The 13,766-nt window shown below is 46.0% G+C and overlaps 1 protein-coding gene across 1 annotated transcript in view; it reads left to right on the top strand.

Moving 5' to 3' along the window:
- Nucleotides 1-13,766, top strand: part of LOC122548313 (pre-B-cell leukemia transcription factor 1-like) — a gene marked incomplete at its 5' end in the record, with an annotated part of 91,492 nt that overhangs the window by 37,128 nt on the left and 40,598 nt on the right. Inside the window, one exon of the mRNA XM_043686838.1 lies at nt 10,359-10,445. Coding sequence (XP_043542773.1) covers nt 10,359-10,445 — 87 coding nt within the window. The remainder of the gene's footprint in view (nt 1-10,358; nt 10,446-13,766) is intronic.

Here is a 13,766-nt window from a genome sequence, read left to right as displayed (position 1 = left end):
CATTCAGGACCAGCTCAGTGTATCCTCAACTTTCACAAGGAGATCTCCTCTCGGGTTCTCTAGAATGTCCTTTTACAATGTCAATATTTACTTAGAAAACCCTTTGTGGCCCCTTTTGAGTTAACCAACTATCTGCTCTCTTCCCTTTTATTTGTCCATCTTATTCCCTTTTATTAATTATCCTCTGTCCTTCTTTATCTTCTTTAGCTCAGTTCTCTACTATAAGCTTTCATCATCTTTCTTTTTCAATGTTATTTTAATCCCTCAAATTTATCATTCAGTTTGTTCTTGATGTGTTTTCTTTCTCCCTTAGCTACTCTCCGTGCTCTCTAAAGGCCTCCTGTTATTGAATGACTGCGTTGGGTACCAATGTTTAATTCCAGTTCAACCTAGACCAGTTCCAGTTAGCAGGTTTCTAGAGTCGTAACAGCATGGAAACAGACCCTTCAGTCCAACTAGTCCATGCCAATGGGGTGGCACGGTGGCTCAGTGGTCAGCACTGCTGCCTCACAACACCCGGGATTCCAGTCTCGGACAACTGTCTGTGTGGAGTTTGCACGTTCTCCCTGTGTCTGAGTGGGTCTCCTCCCACAATCCAAAGAGGTGCAGGTTAGGTGAATTGGCTGTGCTAAATTGCCCATAGTGTTCAGGGATGTGTAGGTTAGGTGCATTAGTCAGAGGTAAATATAGGGTAGGGGAATGGGTCTGGGTGGGTTAGTCTTCAGAGGGTCGGTGTGGACTTGTTGGGCCGAAGGGCCTGTTTCCACACTGTAGGGATTCTATTCTAACTATGCTTCCCAAACTGACTAGAACCACTTATCTGTGTTTAGCCCATATCCCTCCAAACCTTTCCTATTCATGTCCTTATCCAAATATGTTTTAAATATTGTAACTATACCTCATCCACCAGTTCCTCTGGCAGTTCATTCCACACTTGAACCACTCTCTGTGTAAAAACGTTGCCCCCTCATGTCCTTTCTCCTTGCACCATAAAAAATATGCCCTCTAGTTTTGAACTTCCCCACCTGAGGGCATTTTATCAATGCCCCTAATGATTTTGTAAACCTTTATAAGGTTACCCCTTAACCTCCCATGCTCCAGAGAAAATTGTCCCAGCCTATCTTTGTAACTCAAACCCTCCATTCCTGGCAGCACACTGGTAAATCTTTTCTGAACCCTCTCCAATTTCATAATGTCCTTCCTAAAACAGGACGACCTGAACTGCACACAGTGCTCCAGATGAGACCTCACCTATGTCGTGTATCAACTTGATTGAATTGTCCTTTTACATAATTTTTCCAAACCTGATTATATTATGATCACTGTTGCCTGAATGCTCCCTCCCCGAAACATAATCCACCTGACCCACTTCAGTGTCTGGAATTGCATCGAGTCCTCCCTTATTGAGTTAGAAATGCATCGGTAAAATGGTTTTCATATGTATTTTGAGAACTTATTGTCCTGGGCTATTTTCAGAATAATTGAAGTCATCTCCAGTGTTATCACTCCTGTGTATTTCATGCATTCATCTGTGCTTCCCCATGTCCTGTTCATGTTCTCTGCCTTTCTTTGAATCATTGCATTTGAATCACTTCCGACATTGTTTTGTGTGACTCTTTAAGGAGCTATTCCACTGTTCTCCCCTTTGGCCATCTTCTACCCTCTGTGACCTTGCACTCATTCGAAAAGTGTGCCCTACGTTTCCTCTCTCTCAATAAATCGCCCTTGTCCTCAGTGCTCTACCCTGACTTCCTGAACCCGGTAACAGCTTGAGTTTGTTGAAATGGTCATCCTTGAGTTCATGGTGTAGGATAGAGGGGGCTTTCAGCATCTACTGAAGGGAAACCCACAAACTGTAATGGTACCATTCAACCATATTGGATTCAACCTCTTCAGGGAGCAGTGATCTCCCAGGAACCTCTTACCATGAAGGAGCCTGTTACTCCCTACCTCTCAGGAACAGTGCGGCTTGCTCCCTCCTCCATGCTGGACAGGTGTGGAGATAGTGTAAGGATTGGGCTAAAGAGCAGAAACAGATAATGTTGCTTGTTATCTCAATGAGCCCCTTGCCTTTCTTGCAGTCCACGTCAATCTATCCAACACAGGTAGGAGAAAGGTTGCTGCAGCAGGAGCTGGCACAGACTGTAAGTACATCGCCTGGGTGTGTGCTCAGAGCGACCATCCAGAGTAGTAATCCAGCTCTTATCCTGTGGAAATTGTGCAGCATCAGCACGGTTAACCCTTTGGCTGTAACCACATCCACTGCAAAGAAGCCGGCCCACTGGGTGTTCTTGCAGAAGGGAAGGCCCAGTGACCAGAAGAGTAGCTGCTCTGGAGTAACATGGACTTCAGGAGAATAGTACAAAGCTTTGTCAGGGAGCCGAGGAGTCACTGTATGAGGGGCGAGTGCATTGAAAACAACCTGCATTTAAATGGAGCCTGTTTGTGGCTTCTCCTGATGGCAGTGAGCTGCCTTCTTGAACCGCCGTAGACCACGTGCCGTAGTTAGACCCTTAGGGAGCAATTTCTCAGGACTTCGGCCCAGCGACAGTGAAGCAACTGCGATATATTTCCAAGTCAGAACAGTGAGTTGCTTGGAGGGGTATCACAGAATTCCTACGGTGTGGAAACAGGCCATTCGGTCCAACAGGTCCACACTAACCCTCCGAAGAGCATCCACCCAGACCCATCCCCCTATCCTTTCCCTGAAACTGTGCATTGCCCATGGCTAATCCACCTAGACTACACATTTCTGGGCACTATGGGCAACTTAGCATCGTCAGTCCGTCTAACCTGCACACCTTTGGATTGTCGGAGGAAACCGGAGCACTCAGCAGACATGGGGAGAATGTGCAAGCTCCACACAGGCAGTCGTGCGAGGGTGGAATCGAACCTGGGCCCCTGGTGCTGTGAGGCAGCAGTGCCAACCACTGTGCCACCGTGTCTGTATCTGCTATCTTGGCAATAGGGGTGGGCAATAAATGCAAGCCCCAGCCGGTGATGCCCATGTCCGTAGAGTGAATAAAAAAGGCAGCCAGAAGGACTGCTAGAAAATAAACCAAAATTGACATCAAACTTCGCAAGAAGATACAAGGATAGATTTGAGAATCTTAAAGGATGAACATGAGGTACAAAGATGGAGGTTTAGGGAGGCACTCTCAGAGATCGTTGTTATGAACCAGACCAGACCCCCTCAAAATATATGAAGAAAGTAGTCTAGACCCTCACTTTTTTTTATTTTAAAGGTAAATATGAAGTGTTGTGTTCCACATGCAATTGGTTTGGTCAAACTACTCAACATTAGGCAAAACACAATTTATTCAAACGCTGTAGTTAAAGTACAACAAAATAAAGAAGAACTTGGAATAATTTAACTGCATTGGAAGTCTTAACAGAATAATAGATAGAATAACTATTACTAATTAACTGTTCCAATATAGTAACATCCCATAAACACTTTCCTTGGCAAATTCAGAAAATAGATTTGTCTCACATGCTGTTCTCCAATCCAGGAGGGACGAACATCAAAAGACAATACTCAGAGAGAGAAAGAAAGTACAGCAGCCGGGAGAGATTCACTGCCTTCCAACCCTGCTGAGACCCCAGAAACAACTGCTGAAATCTTAATCTAAAAATCCTGGATCTGTGAGAACTTAACCACACCCACTCAGCCTGCTTCTACTATTCTAACTTCACAACAAAAAAAACCCCACGGCCTCATAAATTGTTTATCTTCACATCGGCTGGTCTGCGCCGTCCCCCAATCTCTCTCTGTAAAAGAAACCAGGACAAAACACACCTCTTAAAGTCACAGCATTGTTACATCACCAGAAGGCACAGACACCAATAGTATAGCAGTGGAAATTGGCGATGTACAACAGGTCAGAATGAGATGGATACAGAGTTCTCAGTCGGTCATAAAGCTGAGGACAAGGAGGAGAACCCAGGGCCATGAAGGCATCTAACTGTCAAGGTGGACATTTTAAATTCAAGGCAGTTGCTCTGGATTTCCACCTGACTAAATTGGTGTTGGGTAAATAAGATGAGAAAAATGAATGTATGTCTCTAAGAACGGCCTGAGAGAAATCACAGAATTCCGACAGTTTGGCAGCAGGCCAGTTAGCCCATTGATTCCACACTGACCCTCCAAAGACCATTCTACCCAACCCACCCCCACACCCATCCCTGTAACCCAGCATTTCCCATGGCTAATCCACCTGACCTGCACATCCTTGGACACGATGGGGCAATTTGGCATAGGCAATCCACCTAACCTGTACCTCTTTGGACTGTGGGAGGAAACCGGAGCACCCGGAGGAAACCCACGCAGACACTGGGTAGAACATGCAAACTCCACACAGTCAGTCGCCTGAGGCGGGAATTGAACCCGGGTCCCTGGTGCTGTGAGGCAGCAGTGCTAACCACTGTGCCACCGTGCTGCTCGCTTTTTTTTTTAAGATTCATTCTTGTAAACCTCCTTTGGACCCCCTCCAACACGAGCACATACCTCCTTTAGTTTGATTAGATTACTTACAGTGTGGAAACAGGCCCTTCGGCCCAACAAGTCCACACTGACCCTCTGGAGAGCAACCCACCCAGACCCATTCCCCTACATTTACCCCTTCACCTAACACTACGGGCAATATTGCATGGCCAATTCACCTGACCTGCACATCTTTGGACTGTGGGAGGAAACCGGAGCACCCGGAGGAAACCCACGCAGACACGGGGAGAATGTGCAAACTCCACACACACAGTCGCCTGAGGTAGGAATTGAACCCAGGTCCCTGAGGCTGTGAGGCAGCAGTGCAAACCACTGAGCCACTATGCTGCCCCCGAATGGGTCACCACTCATGGGACATTGGCACCGGTTATTGGAGAAATGGCAGCTCTACCATTAGATATCCTTGAACCATGTTAGAACCATTGTGCAGATTGTGTATCTAGAAGGCTGATCTGATTTTAACCTGAACTCTACATTCTTGCATATCCCCAGTAATCTTTCAGTCCTTTGGTAATCAAGAATATATCTACCTCTGCCTTAAAAAAAATTGAAAGATTCTTCATCAATTGCCTTTTGAGGAAGGGAATTCCAAAGACTCTCAGCCCTCTGAGAGATAAAAAATAGGTGTGGAATGGTATTAGAGTATGACTGGGAGTGCAATGTGTAGAATGCACCAGCAAGTAAGGCCAGAAACTAAAAACAGTAAAAAAGCAAAATCAGTGCTAAAGTTTCTGTATCTGAGTATACTCAGTCTTCAGAACAAAATGGATGAATTATTAGCACCGATGGGAGTAAATTTGACTGGACTGGTAGACATTAGAGAGTCATGGTTGCAAGGTGACCAAGGACCAGTATTTCAGGTTCAATATTCAATATTTCAACTTGCAATAGGGCGGCACAGTGGCTCAGTGGTTAGCACTTCTGCCTCACAGCACCAGGGAGCCGGGTTCAATTCGAGCCTCAGGTGACTGTCTATGTGGAGTTTGCACATTCTCCCTGTGTCTGTGTGGGTTTCCTCCGGGTGCTCTGGTTTCCTCCCACAGTCCTAAGATGTGCAGGTTAGGTGAATTGGCCGTGCTAAATTGCCTATCGTATTCAGGGATGTGCAGGTCAGGGGTAAATGTCGAGTAATTGGGGAGGGGAATGGATCTGGGTGGGTTACTCTGTGGAGGGTCGGTGTGGAATTGTTGGGCTAAAGGGCCTGTTTCCACACCGTGGGGATTCAGTATTTTAAAAAAAAATTCAAGGTATTTGACACTTCTGGAAGACAGAAAACTCGGAAAAGATGTTGGGATAACTCTTCACATTAAAGATGCTATTAAGGCAGTAGTTAGAAATGGTCTTAGTTTGAAAAAGCAAGATGCAGAATCAATTTTGCTTGAGAACCTACTTTGAGAAAGGGTGTACTGGCACTGGAGGGGGTGCAGAGGAGGTTTGCTGGGTCGATTCTGGAGTGCAGAGAGTTGGCTTAGGAGGAGAGATTGAAAAGACTGGGATTGTAGTCATTGGCATTTAGGAGAATAGGAGAAGGGGGATCTTACAGAAACATGGAGGGAATAGCTAAGGTAGAAGCAGGGAGGTGGTTCCCACTGGTGGGTGAAACTAGAACTAGGGGGCATAGCCTCAAAATAAGGAGGAGCAGATTTAGGACTGAGCTGAGGAGGAAATTCTTCACCCAAAGCGGTGTGAATCTGTGGAATTCCCTGCCCAGTGAAACAGTTGAGGCTTCCCCGTTGAATGTTTTTAAGGCAAAGATAGAGAGATTTTTGAACAGTGAAGGGATTAAGGGTTATGGTAAGTGGAGCTGAGTCCACGAAAAGAGCAGCCATGATCTTATGGAATGGCGGAGCAGGCTCGAGGGGCCAGGCGGCCTACTCCTGCTCCTAGTTTCTTATGCTGTTATGTAACTTTGACAGAGATAAGAAATATGAAAGGCGAGAGATCCCATCTGGGAGTAGTCTTTGGACCCCTGTAAACATTATTTATGGTGGCACGGTGGCTCAGTGGTTAGCACTGCTGCCTCACAGCGCCAGGGACCCGGGTTCGATTCCAGCCTCTGGCAACTGTCTGTGTGGAGTTTGCACATTCTCCCCGTGTTTGCGAGGGGTTCCCTCGGGTGGCCCAGTTTCATCCCACAGTCCAAAGATCTGCAGGTTAGGTGAATTGGCCATGCCAAATTGTCCATGGTGTTCACGGGTGTGCATTAGTCAGGAGTTAAATGTAGGGGTCTGGGTGGGTTACTCTTCAGAGGGTCGGTGTCTACTTGTTGGGCTGAAGGGCCTGTTTCCACACTGTAATGATTCTATTTAAAAAATTCTAATCGGAGTATACAGGAAGAGATAAGTCATAGAGATGTACAGCATGGAAACAGACCCTTCGGTCCAACACGTCCATGCCGACCAGATATCCCAACCCAATCTAGTCCCACCTGCCAGCACCCAGCCCATATCCCTCCAAACCCTTTCTATTCATATACCCACCCAGATGCCTTTTAAATGTCGTAAATGTACCAGCCTCCACCACTTCCTCTGGCAGCTCATCCATATTCATACCACTCTCTGCGTGAAAAAGTTGTCCTTCGGTCCCTTTTATATCTTTCCCCACTCACCCTAAACCTATGCCCTCTAGTTCTGGACTCCCCCACCCCAGGGAAAAGACCTTATCTATTTATCCTATTCATGTCCCTCAAGATTTTATAAACATCTATAAGGCCACCCCCTCAGCCTCTGACACTCCAGGGAAAACATCCCCAGCCTATTCAACCTCTCCGCATAGCTCAAATCCTCCAACCCTGCCAACGTCCTTGTAAATCTTTTCTGAACCCTTTCAAGTTTCACAACATCCTTCTGATAGGAAGGAGACCAGAATTGCACACAAGTGGATAAGTAAGATGCAGCAATAATGATGGAAGATTTTAATTTACATGTAGATTAGATGCATCTTAAGAAAGGCAGCTCGGAAAATGAGTACAAATGTCTTTCAGGACCATTTCTTAAAACAGCAGGAAAGAGACAATTCAAGTCTTGGTAATGTGCAAGTAGACAGACACTTCCTGGGCGTTGGGGTGTGGTGGAATATCTGAAAAATTGGTGTTGAGTCATCAGGCCAAGACGAAGCCCACAGCTGTAATGGACGGAGGGTGGGTTAGGTAGATTAGGACAACCTGACCGTACTAGCAATACCAGAGTGCCTCAATACCCCAATAACTTAAGAAATAGGTGTAGAAATAGGCCATTCGGTCCCACACACTTGCCCCATATTAGATCATGGCTGATCTGTCCTAGGCCTCAGCTCCTTGTAGCCATCGACTCCCCTGATGTGTCAAAATCTCCTCTGGGAATACTTTCAGCCCCCACCCACCCTCTGGAGCAAAGCATTCTGGACATTTTCCCTCATTTTTCCAAACTCTCATGGGTGAAGGCCTCAACTTGTGGAACCACGATTGACAAACCTGCCCCTTGGTCCTAGAAATCTGCCCAGTCAAACTCTTCCAAACTGCCCCTGCACTGGGATATCCTTTCTTAAATACGGAGATCAAACCTGTGAACGCAGCCTCACTAACCCCCTGTACAATTGGAACACGACTTCCCTATTTTTAAACTCCAAACCACTGGCGAATTTCCACTGACTTGCTGCACCTGCATGCTAACCTTTTGTGTCTCTCGTGCAAGAACACCCAGATCCCTCTGCGCTGCCCTGCTTTTGGGATCTCTCTCTCCAGTGAAGTAATGGTCTGCCTTTTGATGCCTTTTACCACACGTTTTGTGAAATTAAGTTCCATTTTTGTCCCCTTGTGGTTTGGTTAGAGAATAGAATCCCTACGGTATGGAAACAGGCCGTTTGGCCCAACAAATCCACAATGGCCTTTAGGAGAGGTAGCCCACCCAGACCCATTCACCTACCCTCCATTTTCTATATTTAGCCCTGACTAACCTAACCTATGGGCAACTTAGCCTGGCTAATTCACCTGGCCTGCACATCCTCAGAGAAAACTGGAGCTCTCGGAGTAAACCCACGCAGACACGGGGAGAATGTACAAACCACACAGACAGTCACCCGAGGCGGGAATTGAACCCGGGTCCCTGGCGCTGTGAGGCTGCAGTGCTAACCACTGAGCCACCTCGGTCATGTTGTGAAGGAGCAAACCGCCCCATGTTGCCCCATCCTACACCAGGCAGAGTGTGTCCTGTGGGTACAGAGTTACAGATCATGTCGTTGCTAAAACACTACAATCATTACATGGCTGATCCTGTGATGTATTTCAGGGTGGATCTCAGTGAAGGTCTGTGGGAATATTAAGAAGTCTGGAGCCAGTGGTACAGTAGGTACGTAGGCTCAAAGGAATGAAGGATTTACAGGAACGCACCTAGCAACAGTGAACTGAATTGAATTAGCCTTATTGTCTCATGTACTCACATGAGTGCAGTGAAAGGTTTACAAACCTCGCTCAGAGTGGATGAGATGACGACAGTAAAGTGAGTGAAATGAAAAGAGGCAGCATCTGCGTAGAGAGAGAGAAACAGAGTTGCTGTTTGGAGTCCGGGGACCAGGTATTTCATCCACCAGCTCCCACACCCAGTACGGGGACCAATGAGCAGTTATCATCTCTCTCAGACAGGACGGAAGATTTCCCAGCGTGTAGTCCACATGTCGCTATAAAAGACCACTTACAGTGTCATTTGAAGTACGAAGGTACCTAGGTACTATCCTTAGTTATAGAATAGAGAAATGAAGGAAAGAAGTTATATTTCAGTAATCTTGTCAATAATAAAGAAGAATAGCCAACAGACCATTTTTGTTATACAAATATAGACTATGGATTAACTATGGTAGCCTAAAGAGACCCTTCCCTTCTATTCCTCTCAGCCACCTACTGGATTCATCCCTCCCATCGACCAACCAGGTCGGACCCTCTACCTGTCTCCACCTATCCCCACCTCACCACTCTGTTACCTCCCACAACCTCCAGTTTATCTGCAGCTCCTCTTTCACCCCCCGCCCCAGTCCTGAAGAAGAGTTATACCCGAGACATTGACTTCTCCACCTCCTGATGCTGCCTGGCTTGCTGTGTTCTTCCAGCCTCCTACTTGTTTAGCCGAGAGAGAGCAAGCAATAAAAATGTACAGGTTCCATTATCAGAATTAAGTCACATTGCTCTGCTTGTTTCTCACTCACCGTCTCACTCCATATTATACTGTATATCTCTGTCCGTCTTCACCTATCTCACTGCAATCCATATTTCAATTTCTTTTGTCACGTGTTGGACCCTTCACTTTGCCTCTCTCTCTCTTTCTCCATCTCCTCTTTTCCCCCATCTCCTCTCTCTCTCTCTTTATCACATGGACCTGAAGATGGACAGAAAGTTCGCTTCCAGCTGGTTTGCCTCAAACCTCACTCAGACTGGACAAGATGGCGATGGTAAAGTGAGTGAAATTAAAAAAGGCAGCAACTGCGTAGAGAGAGAGAGAGAAACTGGATTACCGTCTGGAGTCAGGTATTTCACACAACCAGCTCCCACACCCAGTGAGGGGATGAATGAGCATTTATCGCCTCTCTCTCTCAGACGGGACGGAAGATTTCCCAGCGTGTAGTCCACATGTCTCTTTAAAAGAGCACACAGCGGCTGACTGGAACAAAGGCTGAGGTCCCCTGGAATGCATTAGAATGAGTATGTGAGACAGTCCAGGCATCTCTGTAAGCTTGAGGTCACTGAGAGGACAGTTTGCAAGCTATCCTGCCCAGTTTCGTCCATCACATTGAAGGCAAACTTACCATGGAGAAGTATATTTGCAATCAATATTCCTTGCAGGCTGTGGGCCTTCTGTGAATTATCTCTCTCTCTCTCTCTCTGTAGGTACAGAATCGTGCTACAGGTCAATGGGAGGCAATAGCCCTCCAGCACCAAGACCCCCAGGGCGGACCTTGTGTACGAGCTTAGAGAGTGAGTGTTGATGGGTTGTTTTACTGGGGGGCTGGATTGGGAGGATGGGCGTTGCAACCACACGACGTGAAACTCTCACCATCTCACCATGGCGGATCTCCTGTAAGATTTTATCGCCTTGTTAGAGTTTGCTCATTGGGTGTAAGTCAGATCAAATGATAGCCTGTCAATGAAACTGTTAAACATATAGAATATGGAACTGTTCAACACAGTACAGGCCCTTCAGCCCTTGATGTTGTGCTGGCCTTCTATCCTACCTTAAGGTCAAACTAACCTACATACCCCACATTTGACTATCATCCATCTGCCTATCCATTAAGTGTCCCTAATGTATCTGACACTACTACCACTGCCAGTAGTGCATTTCACACACCCATCACTCTCTGTGTAAAGAACCAACCTCTGACATCTCCCCTAAACCTTCCTCCAGTCACCTTGAAATTATGCCCCCTCATGATAGCCATTTCCGCCCTGGGAAAAAGTCTCTGACTATCCACTCTATCTGTACCTCTCATCATCTTGTACACCTCTATCAAGTCACCCCTCATCCTTCTTTGTTCCAATGAGAAAAGCCCTAGTTCCCTCAACCTTTCTTCATAAGACATACGCCCTGCAGTCCAGGCAGAATCCTGGTAAATCTCTGCACCCTCTCTAAAGCTTCCACATCCTTCCTGTAATGAGGTGACCAGAACTGAACACAATATTCCAAGTGAGGTCTAACCAGGGCTCTGAAGAGGTGCAGCTTAACCTCAGAGCTCTTAAACTCAATCCCTCTGCAGCAGGAGATCGCTAATAAAAATCGCTATACCGTTTCAGTAGAAAGGTCACATTATCTAAACAATGTCCACAATTCATCAATCGCATTATAGCCAATTTGTGTTGATGAAATGTGCGTTATAGCAGAACAACCTGCATTTAGTTTTATGTTGTGTCTGTGAAATACCTTGGTATGTTTCATTACATTATATAAATAAATGACTTGTACATAGAACATAGAACAATACAGCATAGAACAGGCCCTTGGGCCCACGATGTTGTGCCGAACATTTGTCCTAGCTTAAGCACCTATCCATGTACCTATCCAATTGCCACTTAAAGGTCACCAATGATTCTGACTCTGCCACTCCCACAGGCAGCGCATTCCATGCCCCCACCACTCTCTGGGTAAATCTTCTCTGCACCCTCTCCAAAGTTTCCACATCTTTCCTAAAGTGAGGCGACCAGAACTGCACATAGTACTCCAAATGTGGCCTAACCAAAGTCCTGTACAGCTGTAACATCACTTCACGACTCTTGAATTCAATCCCTCTGCTAATGAACGCTAATACACCATAGGCCTTCTTACAAGCTCTATCCACCTGATTGGCAACTTTCAAAGATCTATGAACATAGACCCCAAGATCCCTCTGCTCCTCCACCTTACTAAGAACCTTACCGTTAACCCTGTATTCTGCATTCTTATTTGTCTTTCCAAAATGGACAACCTCATACTTGGCAGGGTTGAACTCCATCTGCCACTCCTCAGCCCAGCTCTGCATCATATCTAAGTCCCTTTGCAGCCGACAACAGCCCTCCTCACTTGTAATGTTGCACTTGCCCGAAAATCAGTCTGACCCTATTCTAAACATTAGATCCAAACCTATATTATTCCTGTTTGTTTCCAGTGATAATGTTGAGTGTGTCTCCTTTAGTTGGATTGCAAGGCAAGAAAGAACTGGTATGTTTATGAAGTACTCTGTTCCCTTCTTACCAGTTGCCACTCATGTAGAGATCAACTCAAGCAACCTTTTAGGATGTGAAGGTGGAATGACAGCAGTAAGGCAAATGAAGTACAAATCAACGAACAATACACACAGAGCAATTGAAACAACGATTTAGGAGGATTTTAAGATGGATTTCAAGCAGGTTTTAGATGTGTAGAGCTAAGTGGAGAAGGGAAGGTTTTAGTAACCAGAGCCAAGGCTAAAGTATGATGTACAAATAGCAGGAGTGGGAAAATTGAAGGGTCCATGAGTGATCAAAGGTTGGAGGAGTCTTACCAAGCAAAGTATAGGAGTAAGCCACATAAACAGGCATTAGGTCAAATTTGGAAGGATATTAATAAATTGAAGAGGGTGTGGAAAAGATTTACAAGGACGTTACTGGGACTGGAGGGTTTGAGTGATAAGGAGAAGCTGGATAGGCTGGGACATTTTTCACTGGAGCTTAGGAGGCTGAGGGGGTGATCATATAGAGGTGTATAAAATCATGAGGGACATAAATAAGGTGAATAGACAAGGTCTTTTCCCTGGGGTCAGGGAGTTCAAAACTGGAAGACATATTTTTAAGGTGAGAGGAGAAAGATTTAAAAGGGATCTGAGGGGTAACCTTTTTATACAGAGGATGGTTCATATCTGGAATGAACTGCCAGAAGAAGTGGTAGATGCAGGTACTGTTACAATATTTCAATGACATTTGGACAGGAAGATGAATAGGAAAGGGTTAAAGGAATATGGACAAAATGCAGGCAGGTGGGACTAGTTTAGTTGGGAAACCTGGCAGCATGAACGAGATGGATTGAAGGGTCTGTTTCCGTGCTATGCAACTCTATAAATAACACCATAAACCTGTAACAACCCTATCAACTTGGGTGGTGACTTTGAGGGATCTATGGTCATGGGCCCCAAGATCCCTCTGTTCCTCCACAATGCCAAGAATACTGCCTTTAATCCTGTATTCTGCATTCAAATTCGACCTTCCATAGTGAATCATTTCACACTTTTCCAAGCTGAACTCTATCTGCCACTTCTCAGCCCAGCACTGCATCCTGTTAATGTCTCGTTGCAAGCTACAACAGCCCTCCACCAATCCACAACTCCACCAACCTTCATGTCATCAGCAAACCTACTAACCCATCCTTCCACTCCCTCATCCAAGCATTTATAAAAATCACGAAGAGCAGAGGACCCAGAACAGATCGCTGCAGAGCACCATTGGTCTCCGAGCTCCAGGCTGGATACTTTCCATCTACCACCACCCACTGTCATCTATGGGCCAGCCAATTCTGTATTCGGACAGCCAGGTTTCCCTGTATCCCTTGCCTCCTTACTTTCCGAATGAGCCTACCATAGGGAACCTTGGTAAAATCCATGTACACCACATCCACTGCTCTATCTTCATCGACCTAAAGTGAGCTCTGTTACAAATTTAACAGAACCGAAAAGATGTGGGATATCAGCCCATTTTGTCCGACTCCCAAGTACACTCTCCCCTATCACTGACACTCTACACCCACCCACTTAACCCCCTTCCCCACCCCATGTACACCCTCCCCAATCACAC

This window comes from Chiloscyllium plagiosum, unplaced genomic scaffold, assembly GCF_004010195.1.
Source record: "Chiloscyllium plagiosum isolate BGI_BamShark_2017 unplaced genomic scaffold, ASM401019v2 scaf_12591, whole genome shotgun sequence".
Lineage (NCBI taxonomy): Eukaryota > Metazoa > Chordata > Chondrichthyes > Orectolobiformes > Hemiscylliidae > Chiloscyllium > Chiloscyllium plagiosum.
The sequence above is the reverse complement of the archived record's forward strand: the minus strand, read 5'-3'. Positions and strand labels throughout refer to the sequence as shown.